General features: G+C 39.8%; 1 protein-coding gene across 6 annotated transcripts in view; it reads left to right on the forward strand.

The window, feature by feature from the left end:
• The window catches only part of LOC142377096 (inositol 1,4,5-trisphosphate-gated calcium channel ITPR1), an 80500-nt gene that overhangs the window by 16254 nt on the left and 50188 nt on the right, over window positions 1-14058 (forward strand). For all 6 annotated transcript variants that reach the window (XM_075460867.1, XM_075460868.1, XM_075460870.1 and 3 more), the window contains exons 5-25: window positions 175-261; window positions 960-1118; window positions 2763-2861; window positions 3972-4055; window positions 5271-5417; window positions 5584-5679; window positions 5852-5896; window positions 7747-7901; window positions 9925-10024; window positions 10337-10497; window positions 10606-10747; window positions 10981-11139; window positions 11504-11676; window positions 11874-11993; window positions 12341-12535; window positions 12625-12876; window positions 12997-13138; window positions 13244-13397; window positions 13489-13679; window positions 13780-13912; window positions 14000-14054. In XM_075460867.1, the coding sequence (XP_075316982.1) occupies window positions 175-261; window positions 960-1118; window positions 2763-2861; window positions 3972-4055; window positions 5271-5417; window positions 5584-5679; window positions 5852-5896; window positions 7747-7901; window positions 9925-10024; window positions 10337-10497; window positions 10606-10747; window positions 10981-11139; window positions 11504-11676; window positions 11874-11993; window positions 12341-12535; window positions 12625-12876; window positions 12997-13138; window positions 13244-13397; window positions 13489-13679; window positions 13780-13912; window positions 14000-14054 (2849 nt within the window). The remainder of the gene's footprint in view (window positions 1-174; window positions 262-959; window positions 1119-2762; window positions 2862-3971; window positions 4056-5270; window positions 5418-5583; window positions 5680-5851; window positions 5897-7746; window positions 7902-9924; window positions 10025-10336; window positions 10498-10605; window positions 10748-10980; window positions 11140-11503; window positions 11677-11873; window positions 11994-12340; window positions 12536-12624; window positions 12877-12996; window positions 13139-13243; window positions 13398-13488; window positions 13680-13779; window positions 13913-13999; window positions 14055-14058) is intronic.

A 14058-nucleotide genomic window follows, 5' to 3' on the forward strand; every position in this document is an offset into this window, starting at 1 on the left:
CCCTTCTGCTGAACTGTGCATTTTTAGTCTAAGAACAGTAATATTTCTGTATGCTAGTGCCTTGTTAACAGCTAATTAGATTGTTTCTCACAGCATTTCTATGTCTGATTGGTGGCAGTGGAAGAAGTTAGCTGTCGGATTAACTTTCTCGCGTCTCTCTTTTGTCCATCCCAGCATGCGGCCGACTTGGAGAAGAAGCAAAACGACTCTGAAAATAAGAAGCTTCTCGGCTCAGTAATTCAGTATGGGAATGTTATTCAGGTTTGTTCCTCGGAAATATCTTTCCTTGTATTTGGCCGGAAAAAAACTTCTGTGGTACTTTTGTCAAATTTTGATTAAAATGAGATTACTGTGATACCATCAGTGGGGTGATTTAATCTCACAAATATTCAAACATGTGATGTGCCTAAATCTGAAATATGCCTGAGGTTGAGTGCACACAGAGCATGTTACTAAATGTTAACTCTTGAACTGAATTCACACTTATTTTGAATCGACACGTAATTTTAACACAGACGGTGGAGTATAGAACATTATATGAATATAATACGAGTGCTGTCATGGCAAGCTGCTATTGCAAAATGTCAAATTTGCTATAATGACGGAAGCTGGGAGGCTTTTTAAGCCCCCCCCCCCCGGCCTTTTTCCAAAAAGCCCTGTCTGCTCTGATTAGTCTAGTTAGTACAATTGTCTCCACCCACCACCAATTCCAATTCAAAACAGCATTCTACTAGATGTGAAATTAGTGCATGCCCCTGAGTTTAGAAGGAGAAAACATTAATAGTAAGATTTATTTATTATATTTCTTACATTTAATTACACTCCTAATAGCGTAAAGAACACTAATGGTTTTTCTGTAAATAAAAGTTCCTTTCTTGTCGTGAGTTCACATTAAGAGGCCCTTCCCCCTCACAGCAGATTTCATTGTCTTCATTTCACTGTGTGTATTTTCCGGGCAGCTTCTCCACCTGAAGAGCAACAAATACCTGACAGTGAACAAACGTTTACCAGCGTTGTTGGAGAAGAACGCCATGAGGGTGATGTTGGACACTGCAGGAAATGAGGGCTCCTGGTTCTACATACAGCCCTTCTACAAACTTCGCTCTATTGGGGACAGTGTGAGTCATCAAGTCTGTGGTCATGGTGCAGGGGGAGATCACTAAATTGTTTGTGAATCAACTTCAACGAAAGGTTTGATGAGAGACGTTTTTTCTTTTTACATTTTCCAGCCTTCACTTTGAAATAAAGTTACCAGTTTACACATGGTGAAGATGGACAGAAAAGTTAGGGCACGTTTCTGTGGCTTTTTCTTTTTTCCCTAACAGAATAGCACAAGTAGAGTTGTGTCTTCAAGTGTGCCCATTCACGGTCTGTTGACAAAGCACAAGAGGCTTGGCACTTAGGTAGTGATAAAAGCACAACACTGACCAACAAGATTCATTGTCCTGCCAACATGCTGCTCCTGTGTTATGTCCCCTCTAGAGGTTGTCTGTAAAATATGAAAAGGACCCATCCTCCCCAGGTCTCAAGCAGCCACAGAGACGTATTGTTAAGATTTTAAAATCTAAATGTTTATTTACATTATGGTCACACACTCAAAAGGAGTAAAATTGAACTTCAGGGTGGGCAAAGGCCAACATAACAAACGACACATCAAACCATAACCGAGATAAGCAAACCAAAAAAAAAAATAAGATACATTTTTAAAAAGCACAATAAGTTGCTTCACTATTTATGATAATCAAGAGAAAAGAGAATCAAAAGAAATGGCAGCCCACCCCAAAAACATCCTCTTTGTTGTCAGCAGACTGAGTCACACTGGGTGCTTGTGTGTGGATGTTTGAAGGAAGAGGTGGGTGAGAAAACCTCCTCTTAAGCAGCAGCAGCATCATCTTCAGTCTGTATTTTCTTCCTCCAGCTGTTACCTTGTGGCATCCACTCATTACAATCAACAAATACAACGCACATTCAAGCAACCGTATTTGACAAAAGTTGTAACATTCTACAGAACGCCTTTTCTTTCTGTCGCATAAGACACCTACAACTCAGGAGAGATGGACCCAGCCAGAACTTCCTCTCTTTCTTCCATGTTTGGTTACCAGGATGACAATATTTCTCCACATATTTGGTTTGGTTACCTTGAGAATTTTTTTTAATATAGAGTCAGTGGACCCTCTTAAGTCACTGATTGATCAATCAATTCATTACTAACAAATGATCAAATAATAATGGTTGTAATTTCTAAAATGCAGTTGAAATGGATTTAAATATAATTAATGATATCTACATTTTTATATGATATTTTGATTATATAATTAATACATATTCACAGTTTATAAATTGAAAACTAAGATGTGTCATAATTTCAAATAATTATTGATCATTTTATAATAATTCCAGACATTTTATGATTCAAAAGCAATAAGTTGTTAGTTCCAACTTGTGAATATTTATTGTTTTCTTAGTCCTATCTAAACTAAATGTAACTAAGTAAATAAGAAAAAGTGCGATTAGAGAAATTAGATTCATCAAGTTTTAACCAAATAATATGATACAATTAATCCTAATTATAGAATTCAGGTGAGAATGACTTCATAAGTGGTGAATGACCTGGAGACTTTATGGATGAAGTATCACGGTTCCTGTAGCTTTTCATCGTCTTGAATGACTCCATCTCTGCTTCTGTCAGGACGACACAAACACTCTGAACAACACTTTTTTTTGTTTTTACACTGTGTGTGGTTTTTTGTGTGTGACTGCAGGTGGTTATTGGCGACAAAGTGGTCCTGAACCCAGTAAACGCTGGTCAGCCACTTCATGCTAGCACGCACCAACTTGTGGATAATCCGGGATGCAACGAGGTTTGACTGATTGACTTGATTATTTCTTTAACCGTTTGTCATCCATCTGTTTTTCTCCCATAATGGTGTACTGCTCGGTGTTCCTTGGCACCATTACCTCTTTTATGTTATCAAAGGGCATTTCAATGATCTTACAGCAATGCAAACAGATTCCTTCATTTGTTACAATCGTATACTGTTTTTCTTTAAATTAGGCAAACCTCATTGTTTTATTGTTAATAATTGGTTAAGTATTTTAAGGATATCTTAGTTGGAAAAAATAGATCTGAAGTCATGGCTTGGTTTACATGCACATCAATATTCTGATATTAACCAGATAAGGACCTTACTCTGATTAAGACTCTGCCATGTAAGCAGCATTTTCTGATCACTTTAGCCCAAATAAGGTCATATTCAGCGAAAGCAATAATAGGATTGAGCTCTATAGAGTTCATATGAAATGATTTGGACCTTAAGAACATAGTCAGTTTTATGGGCTTGTTGTCATAGATCATAGATTTTTTTTTGTCACAAGATTTGACAACACCGGCTCCAGCACAGGCAAAACTGGAAGGCTGTGGGCCATGGGTGAGGGGGAAGTGAGCTAAAGCTCTATGCTTAGAGACTCTTCAAATTGTGTATGGGGATGCAATGTGGGCACTTTGTAAACCTTTGCGTCATTATTTGGACAAAGCTCTGTAATATCTGAACAGCAATTTGAATGAAATTTCCCATCAGCAACTCATCACCATAATCATAAGATTGTCTTATTTAGATAATGATCAATAGCTGGGATATTGCTGTGCATCTACACACAGCCAGTGAAGTCAAGTAGATACCATTTTTATACTTTCAGGATTTTATGTGATATTTTGCTTTTGTCCGCCCAGAGACATCTCCTTTTACAAGTAGTGGAGCAGTCAAATGATTGAATTACAGGAAGCCAACATAACCTAAAGGTTTTCTTCTATCTTGAAATGATTTTTTGTCTGAATTTAGGGAACAAGAGAGAAAAATAAGTAAATAACTTCACAAACATTACACACTGTGGCTTGCTGCAGAGCCCCACTGTGCAGGATTGCTGCTTGGAAGTTAAACCTGCGGTCACGTTCAACTCTTTCTATTTTTCAGGTGAACTCTGTAAACTGTAACACCAGCTGGAAGATTGTCTTGTTTATGAAATGGGGTGACAACCAGGAGGTTGTCCTAAAAGGGGTGCGTCTCCCAACAGCTATCAGATAAACCTGTTTTCTCTCTCTCTCTTTTACACCATTTCATAACATTGTGGTCTGTTTCTAATACAACTCACATGTGTTACAACAGAGGTCTTCAACAGGGGGTCCGCGACCCCCAGGGTGTCCGTGGAGGTACTGCAGGGGGGTCGCGAAATCTTTGGTTGATTAGACGATTTAAAAAAAAAAACAAAAAAAACAAAAAAAAAAAACATTTTTTTTTTTTTTTTTCAAACAGTTTTTTCTCACAAATTGTGTGAAAACGTGTGCCATCCACAGATGGTTTGAGGATTCATTGTCCCATCTACATGCATGTTTAAAGTTAAAATCTGTGGATTATTTGAATAGCTCAGTGTTGTTTGCAAGATGTTTGTTTATAAATGGCAGTGGCACTGCCACCCTGTACCTTGCACATGTTTAAAATAAAAACATGAATATATTAACCTGTGTATTATTTGAATAGCTTAGTATTGAATGTACAATAACAGAGTAGCTATGTTTATACACGGCACTAGGCCCCGTTAAATATAAAACACAATTGTATGCCATATAAATAGTAGGGGGGTCCCTGCTCCAACTCTCCATAAGTTTGGGGGTCCCTGGCCTGAAAAACGTTGAAGACCCCTGTGTTACAATACTATGACAGACTTAAAGTAAAATTAAATGAAGGAATAGGCAGATAAAGGAGCTCTAAAGTCAGTTTCAGAAAAGGTTTAGTGTAATGAATTTGATGAAAAAATTTGGAATCTCCTTTTTTTTCCCCAAAGACAGTGTGTATTGCAAACTGTGGGCGTTTCATAAGGTTGCTCATCAGATCTGAGTGGGCTGGTTGCTTTTGTTTTTATTTCAGGAGCATCAGTCACAGTGGATGCTTACAAATGAGACCATGTTTTGTGTTACTGATGGCTCTACATTAGCGACTTTAACTTAAAAAAAAGAAGACTGAGTAGACCTCGAGGTCCGCTGTGTAACACTCCTAAAATGAAACAAGCACGTAGTACAAGTACAAGCCCTTATATATGAAAACATTATTTTGCTTCTTTAAAGGATTGTTGTTAAAAGCCAGTTCTCCAGAGTGGGTTTTTAAACATTTTCTCGACCCACATTTTGATTTCTTTCTTTTCAGACAGAGTCAATTTGCCTTGAAATATTAAAGTAAGACATTTCCAGCCATGACAGATGTTTACCTCCTCCGCAGGGCGATGTGGTGCGGTTATTTCACGCAGAGCAGGAGAAATTCCTCACGTGTGATGATCACAGAAAAAAGCAATATGTTTTTCTTCGCACCACTGGGCGGCAGTCAGCTACCTCGGCAACTAGCAGCAAAGCCTTGTGGGAGATAGAGGTGAGCGACAGTATTTTTAGGTCAGGCTTTGCAGATTTTTTTTTTTTTTTTTTTTGCTGCTTTGTGTGCTGAATTCCAAAAGTGACATGAAGGAAGACTGTATATCTGTTTCTCAGTGTATCTGTTTACCCTCACCTGTTTAATACGCCGTGTGCTCTGGTCCTAGGTTGTACAGCATGATCCATGTAGAGGGGGGGCGGGCTACTGGAACAGCCTGTTTAGGTTCAAACACTTGGCCACTGGACACTACCTGGCTGCAGAGGTCAGACTGTCTATCTATCTGTCAGTGTGTGTCTCTGTCTTTCTATGATTATCTGAATCTATAAATCAAGACATATTCACTTTTTGAGATATAGCTATCTGTCTATAGATGTATCTTTACGTAGGTATGTAAACCGTAGTGTAAAAAATTCAATCGGTATGTCTTTTTGCAGGTGAACCCAGAGTATGAGGAGGAGTGCCTTGATTCTCGCTCTCCAGTAAGTAGACCACACTTAAATACTGGTTTTGCTTGAAGTAAATAACTCTCATATGTAGGGGAGAGATTGGTAAAATGAGCCAGTGAGTAAGTAGACCCACCCTCTGTATCTTGGCAACCGTGGACTTTTATTGTCATGTGAGCGTTTTAGATGCCATCCATCGTATCTGTCTCACTATGAAAAGAGGAAGCACACGGGGAGGAGCGTTAAGCATCAATCTTCTTTTAAAAACAGTTTTTGGCTCGTCAAAGTGAAATTCTGACCTTCCGGTTGTAATGGCTGCCACATTAATGGCAGTTGAACCAGGTGTAAAAATATTTATGTCTCACGTTGGTAATCTGTCAATGTATAAACCCATTCAAGGCGGTTAGGTAAATATTTGCCTGAATTGGTAAGCCAGCTAGTTTTTTTTCAAAAACATCTGATATATGGGGCAAAGTGAGCCAAACGCTGTGGGGTATATTGGGCCGGACTAAAGTTTGGACAAACTGCAACAAATGAGCAATAAACCCTGTTGTTCATTGCAGCCTTAGTGTTGAACAGTCACGTACGCTGGTTTTCACGCTGTAGCTGTTGCTTTGTATGCAAGTTCCCAAAAGAAAAAAAGGACTGGTTTTGCATATGACAGTTAATTTGGGTTAGTTTTCAGTTTGTTTTGGACTTTTTATTTGACAAAAATGTTTGTTAGTTTCGTGGACATTTATTTTCTCTTTCTGCATTGACATTTGTTTAGTTGTAGTTGTTTTATGGAAGGTTACAACTTTGGACTAATCTTTTTGGTAGGTTTTATTTTATCTTTGAGAAAAGAAATATGACCGTTTGTAAAAAAAAAAAGAAAAAATAGACTTGTAAATTTGTTTTTTAAAAGAGGCAAGTTATCTTTAAAGGTTTGATTCAGATTCAGTTAGATGGTCAGTTTGCTGCGATACAGTACGATTTTTCCCAAGACCTGGATAAACTTATTCCTAATCGGGAGGAAAATGAGCCACGGAAAACACTTTTTTAATAGAACATCTTTAGAACTCTTAGTCATAGATCAATTCATATTGTTTAAATTGATAAGACGCATCCTGAAATGTCGGTTAGAGGCTCTCATTTTACTTCTACCTCATTTTTTCTTATCTTTTTTCTTCTTATAATTAAGAAATGGCTCATCTTACCCCACCCTCCCACTGACAGTCTCTACAAAAATGTCAAAAAGTCAATCTGCTTACAATTAAGTTCAGTTCAAATTAATTCAAACCTGTTCCATTGTTTGAGAATTACCTCCTTCATATGGGACAACAGGTAAAATGTGCCAGCATATCAGATCATTTCAAACTCAGTGTTGGATAGCTACATATATTCAAACTGTGGTGTGGAGAGCCACGATAGAAACACTAAGTTTAGATGAAGTGTTGTCGTCATTTCTGTAGATGCAGTAGATCCAAAGGGAGTAAATGTTGCTTTTAAAAAAAAAAACATTACAATTGCACTGTTTACCATTTTAAGCACCAGAGGGCTCAGTGGATTCTTGGAGAATCTGATTATTTTCCTTACCAGCAGATGGCAGCCTTCAACTGTAAATGTGTCTCTCCTCAAAGCTTCAGCAGAACGCTTCTGTGCTCTGCCTGATGAGTTTTTAACAAATGCTGACCCAGGCAATAAGATAAAGCATTTGATGCTATTATGATTTTTTTTTTTAAACAGCGACTTGAATGCAGCTTTTCATTGTCAGTAACATGACCCAGTTCTTTTAACAAAACAGCGGCCATTAAAGCAATTTGATGAATGTCTAAGTTGCTGAACGAGAACCTCAGCTTGTTAAGACTTGTTTTTCTAATCCGAATTTTTTTTTTCTCCTCTCACAGCTTGATTCCGAGCAAGAAGCCTTGCGAGCCCGTTTAAGAAATGTGCAAGACAAAGTCATGTACACACTTGTGTCAGTTCCTGATGGAAATGACATCTCTTCTATATTTGAGCTTGACCCTACCACCTTAAGAGGGGGAGACTCGCTTGTGCCCAGGTAGGAAAATTACATTAACAAGGCGTTCACAAGGCGTTTGAGACCTTCTCAAATGTTGGGTTACTGGCGATATCTGACTGTGAAGAAATCACTGGTCTGGTTCCTGGTCTGTCACTCTTTCCACTGAAAACCAAACAGCAGATATCCTACAGATCGGGGATCACCACAGTATATGAGTAGGGATGAACGGCACGCAAAAGGGGAAATGTTCTGGGTTTGACACAGTCATCTCTTTCTGTCAGCTTCTGTGAGTTTGGTGAAGATTGATACTGTTGTTCAGTAAATATAACACTACTACATACTGCACTGCTGGGCAAACACTTCAGAGGTGACAGTCACCCAAACGTCCCACAGGATGGGTGAAGAAGCTGGTGACACACATGGGACCTCAATGTTTCCCAGCAACAGCTCACAAGCCTGAAACTCCCCCATCAGCCAGTCTGAACTTAAGAAGCCTTTTGGGTGAGAGGTAAAAAGTCTTAGAGAACCAAGAAACAAAGTCCTGTTTTTCTCTAGTCAAGTACTAATGTGAGCATGTACAGACGGAAGACAAATTAAAGGAGAAACAAGAAGTGTAAGTGTCTTAATAAAATGTTGGGCCTCTAGAGAAGCTTTAGTCTCTTCAGTTCCGCTCGAGAGATGGATCATCATTTCTCCGAAAGCAACTCCCTCATTTGTTCTTTTGATAATGATGATGGCAAGTCCAGAACATGACGGTCCAGAAAAAGATGTTCAAATGGGTTGAACTATGGTGACTGTGAAGGCCACAGTATATGAGCCTCGTTATCATTCTTATTATGCTTTCAGTGATCACTCATGGCCTATGTATTTACCTCAAATAACCCTTCCATCTAAGAAAAACAGTCGACCCTAACAACACCAACTTAGTCTCCGAGCATAACATTTAAGTCCCCAGATCCTCTAACCGTTGGCGCCAGGCACTCAGGCCTGTACTGCGCCACACAATTTGCCGGCACGCATGCTGCAGATAACTCCTCTGACCGTCACGCTTCTCCACATCTCTTTAGATCACTGCCACTTTTTGAAGCTTTTTGAAGAACTTAACATAACTCCTGTTTGTCTTCAGGGGTTAATGCGCTACGGCATTGCTGTTATTTTCCTTTGTATGTGATTGTGAAAGAACTCTGGCTGATTCATTCTGGTCTTATATCAGGCTGTGGCATTCTCAGTCATCCAAGGAAGTGTTGCTCATCTGTTTTTCCTGCATATCGTACTAAAGTACAAAGTCTTTAATTACAACATTTTTCCCACAGATGTAAGCATGTGTCACTTAATTCACAATCTCAGCTGAATCCCTAACTAGGTTGAGCATTCTTTATGACTGCCATCTGTGCTCCAACAATAAATCCTCCAAAGCAATTTCTATCTTAACCTTTTACTTTTTTGATACAAAATCACCAGCAGCCTGGTCTGTTCATTTTATTCAAACATCCTGCAGAGCAGTATGATTGAATTTCGAATGTTTACTTGGACCATACTCTGCACCGAAGTGAACACAAGTGTTGTTTCACCACCAAGTTTTTCCTTTAATTTGATACTCTTTTTCAGCTTCTTTTAGAGATTTTAAGTAAAGGCTGTTGTGCTTCTCATGTCTCTTTGGACTGTTATCATAAGTTGGTCGTAGGTCTGGCCTCGGATGCAGCATATTTAATTGTTATAGTGTATTTGCTCAGTTTGAAATTGCTGCTTTTACTCAACTGGATTATCTGACAACATTCAATATTCCACCCCTGTCTGTCTCGTGGCATACTTTTTGAGTACTATGTCAGTTCAGTGTCTTGACTTGGTTCTAAGTGCATTTTCACAAAAAACCAAACTGCTTAGTGTTTGCAACTATTGGCAATCTTTGATTAAAGCCGTCTCATTTAAAAAATTATGATTTCGGAATGTCTGGCATCTGAAAAAAACCCAAATAACATATATATTATATGTATTACAAGATGTGAAAAAAAAAAATAAATAAATTACCATGAAAACTAAAGAAATTCAAATGTATTTTCAGAAACTCATATGTGCGCCTCAGACACCTGTGCACCAACACATGGGTTCACAGCACCAACCAGCCAATTGATAAGGAGGAAGAAAAACCTGTCATGCTGCGTGTGAGTGACAGTGCCTTTGCATTAATTTGTATATCAGTAATCAGACGCCTGATGCAAGATTTATTTGGGTCTTTTGAGATTTGATAAGTCAACAAGACGTCCTTGGTAGTAAAAGTCTTAACTAACTGTTGAAATTCTGTAACTCCCTCCTTCTCTGCCAAGCAGTAACTATGGTGCTTTGGGGTTTAAGATGTAGTGTGGATGGAGTTGCATACGGTTGAAGCTTGTAAATACTGTATTGAACTGTAAATACTCAAAATGACCTCACATTTCTTATGCGAATGAAGTTGTATAATTCTTTTCTGATTAAAGATTGGCACATCTGCTCAAAAAGAGGACAAGGAGGCTTTTGCCATTGTGCCCGTCTCCCCGGCAGAAGTGAGAGACCTTGACTTTGCAAACGATGCTAGTAAAGTGCTGGCCTCTATTGCTGGAAAGCTGGAAAAAGGCACCATCACGCAGAATGAGAGGAGGTATACATTTACAGTGAGGCAGGACTGTACACCTCTCTCTCTGTGAGCTAAATTGTCATGTTATACCTTTTGTATGTCTGGTTTTCCTTTTTTTGCAAATCCAATCAGAGCGGTTACCAAGCTCCTAGAGGACTTGGTGTTCTTTGTGGTGGATATTCCCAACAATGGACAGGATGTTCTAGAGATCATGGTTAACAAACCCAACAGGGAGCGTCAGAAACTTATGAGAGAACAGAATATTCTCAAACAGGTAATGTTTTAATGTTTTAAAAATAACATTTTGAACCCACTTGGGATTGCATTGTCCAATTGAGTTTAAACTGTTTGAGCCACACTGCAAGCCCCCTGACCTCCTCCTCCTCAAATCTTTGTAACTCTGTGTCAAAGTGGCACGCATGCTACGTCTGCTATCTGAGTCAGCGTGTTCCAATGACTTCAGCCTTTATATGGCTCCAACTGTCACAACATCATCCTCTTGTTCAGATCTTCAAGCTGCTGCAGGCTCCATTTACTGACAGCGGGGACGGGCCCATGCTGCGACTGGAGGAGCTGGCTGACCAGCGTCATGCCCCCTTCAGACATATCTGCCGCCTGTGTTACAGGGTTTTGCGTCATTCTCAGCAGGATTACCGCAAGAACCAGGTAGAGTCCGTCAGGCCTGAAAATCTCTGTGAGCGTCAGCGCCATGTGACATAGGTATATGGGTCACTGCAGTTTTTTAAATGATGCTTTGTCTTCCAGTCTAAGTGAAAGGAACTATTGTTCTGTTGAAATGCTGATATCAAAAATAAAATCTATCCGGAATCTTTATTGTGACTGAATGTCTTGTTCTCTGTGTACTAGAAAGCTCATCTGCCAAGACCCCTCATCAACTTTCCTTTCAATTCAAAGACATTGAGTACAGTTTTAAAAAAGCTCATGTGGTAAAATAGCGTATAACTCAACATGTTGAAATGAACACGGTGTGATTTCTTAAGGATGTTCATGATGTCTGTATGTCTTGCAGGAGTATATTGCCAAACAGTTTCGCTTCATGCAGAAACAGATTGGCTATGATGTCCTGGCAGAAGACACAATCACAGCTCTGCTCCATAACAACCGCAAGCTGTTGGAGAAACACATTACCGCTGCGGAGATCGACACGTTTGTGAGCCTGGTCCGCAAGAACCGCGAACCCAGGTTTGTGAGTGGGTTTTCACTTTGCTGTTGCTGTATGTCATTACTGACCATCTGCTGGCCTGATGTGACTCTGTTACAATGCTTTACCATCTCACGTGGCACACTGGTGCACAAGGCTGTGTTGAAGGGTGTGATGTTTTTGTAGATCAACTGGAAAGCTTTAGCGGATCTTTTTTCCCTTTTCTTTACATGTCCAGGTTCCTGGACTACCTCTCAGACTTGTGTGTGTCAATGAATAAGTCCATCCCTGTGACACAGGAGCTCATCTGTAATGCGGTGCTTGATCCAGCAAATGCAGACATCCTGATAGAAACTAAGTGAGTATGCTAATAGCTCTGTGTATTATGTTTCTTGATTTAATTTACTTCCCCACCAAATTAAGTTCTGGTGATTAAACAAAAACAATAGTCCTTGCTATATTGTAGAAAATTGGCCCATATTTGAATGGTGAAAGTATAGGTTTTACAAACTGGATTGTTATCAGTTGAAAGTAAAAATATCAACATCAGTCTCATAGATTAATCGGATGGCAGTAGATTGAAATTTAGAAAACAAGTGAGACTGATTTATCACCTTGTTCTGTCATTTCTGCAAGCTTTCAAGAAAACAAACAAAATAAAGAAAATCATTGACATTTTTCCTCGATCAACTCTCCCTTTTGCAGACTGGTGCTCTCGAGGTTTGAGATCGAGGGAGCGCTGCATGGGGAGAACTCTGTGGAGTCGGAGGAGGATGAAGAGGAGGTGTGGTTGTTTTGGAAAGACAGCAATAAAGAGATCCGTAGTAAAAGCATTCGGGAGCTGGCCCAGGATGCTAAAGAGGGACAGAAGGAGGACAAGGAAGTGATCAGTTATTACAGGTGACAGCTACGACCTATTTTCCACATGTTGACTGTTTTAGTTTGCCAACTCTAAAGCGGCTGACTTAACTTGTACATAAATGCTGCAGGTACCAGCTGAACCTGTTTGCCAGGATGTGTTTGGACCGTCAGTATCTGGCAATCAACAAGATCTCTGGTCAACTGGATGTGGACCTGATCTTGCGCTGTATGTCTGATGAGGACCTTCCCTATGACCTGCGAGCCTCTTTCTGTCGCATGATGCTGCATATGCATGTGGATCGTGATCCTCAGGAGCAGGTTACACCGGTCAAATACGCACGACTGTGGTCCGAAATCCCCTCAGAGATTGCCATTGACGAGTGAGAAAATGGACAAATGAAATTATGTCGCAAAGTATTTCTTCTGTGTCTGCACAAAATGTATGTTTGCATTTCTTTCAGACTGTGTATTTATGTATGTATTTATCCTCTAATTTGTAGCTATGACAATGATGGGACATCTAAAGATGAAATTAAGGAGCGATTCTCGCAGACTATGGAGTTTGTTGAAAACTACCTCAGAGATGTGGTCTGTCAGAGCTTTCCTTTTGCAGACAAAGAGAAGAACAAACTAACCTTCGAGGTCGGTCTGGCTGATTCGTGGTATAAAGTTAGACTTGCATTGTAGTCGTCAAGTTTTGAAAGGCTAAATCCATTAATCTGTCAAAGATCTATTTTCCTTGTCTAGGTGGTAAATCTGGCCAGGAACCTGATTTATTTTGGCTTCTACAACTTCAGTGACCTGCTCAGACTAACCAAGATCCTGCTGGCTATTCTAGACTGTGTCCATGTAAGCACCACTTTCCCTTTCAGCAAACTGGACAAAGGAGACGAGAGCAAAGGTATGAATAACCTGAGTGGTCAGTGGAGGACACGTGTGATGGACATAGAGTTGATCTGTGTGTTTGTGTTTGTGTGCGTGTATGCATCCAGGTAGTAATGTGATGAGGTCTATTCATGGCGTGGGAGAGCTGATGTCCCAAGTAGTCCTGAGAGGAGGCGGTTTCCTTCCTACGACTTCAAACAGCAGCTCAAGCGGAGGCACAGTGAAGACGCAGATAGAACCCGAGAAACAGGACGTGCTGGTCATGGACACCAAGCTCAAGATCATTGAGATCCTGCAGGTGAAGGATATTCAGTTTTCCACTCATGCTAACTACAAACCAAACTGTAGAACAAATGCAGCATACATGTATGTATATTATTTTCTGTTTTGTCCGGCAGTTCATCTTGAATGTCCGTCTGGACTACAGGATCTCCTGTCTGCTTTCTATCTTTAAGAGGGAGTTTGATGAGAGTAATTCCCAGAGTGAGTTATCTATAACTGGAGCAGTGGAGGGTCCAAACAATATGCCAGGTTAGATTAACATCTACACTAATTATATGCTCAGGTGGGATTGATTGAGTGGACAGTGTTAATAACCATTAACCTTCTACTCTCTAGGGGCTTTAGATTTTGAGCAGATAGAGGAGCAGGCCGAGGGCATCTTTGGTGGAAGGTAA

This window comes from Odontesthes bonariensis, chromosome 3 (assembly GCF_027942865.1).
Source record: "Odontesthes bonariensis isolate fOdoBon6 chromosome 3, fOdoBon6.hap1, whole genome shotgun sequence".
NCBI lineage: Eukaryota > Metazoa > Chordata > Actinopteri > Atheriniformes > Atherinopsidae > Odontesthes > Odontesthes bonariensis.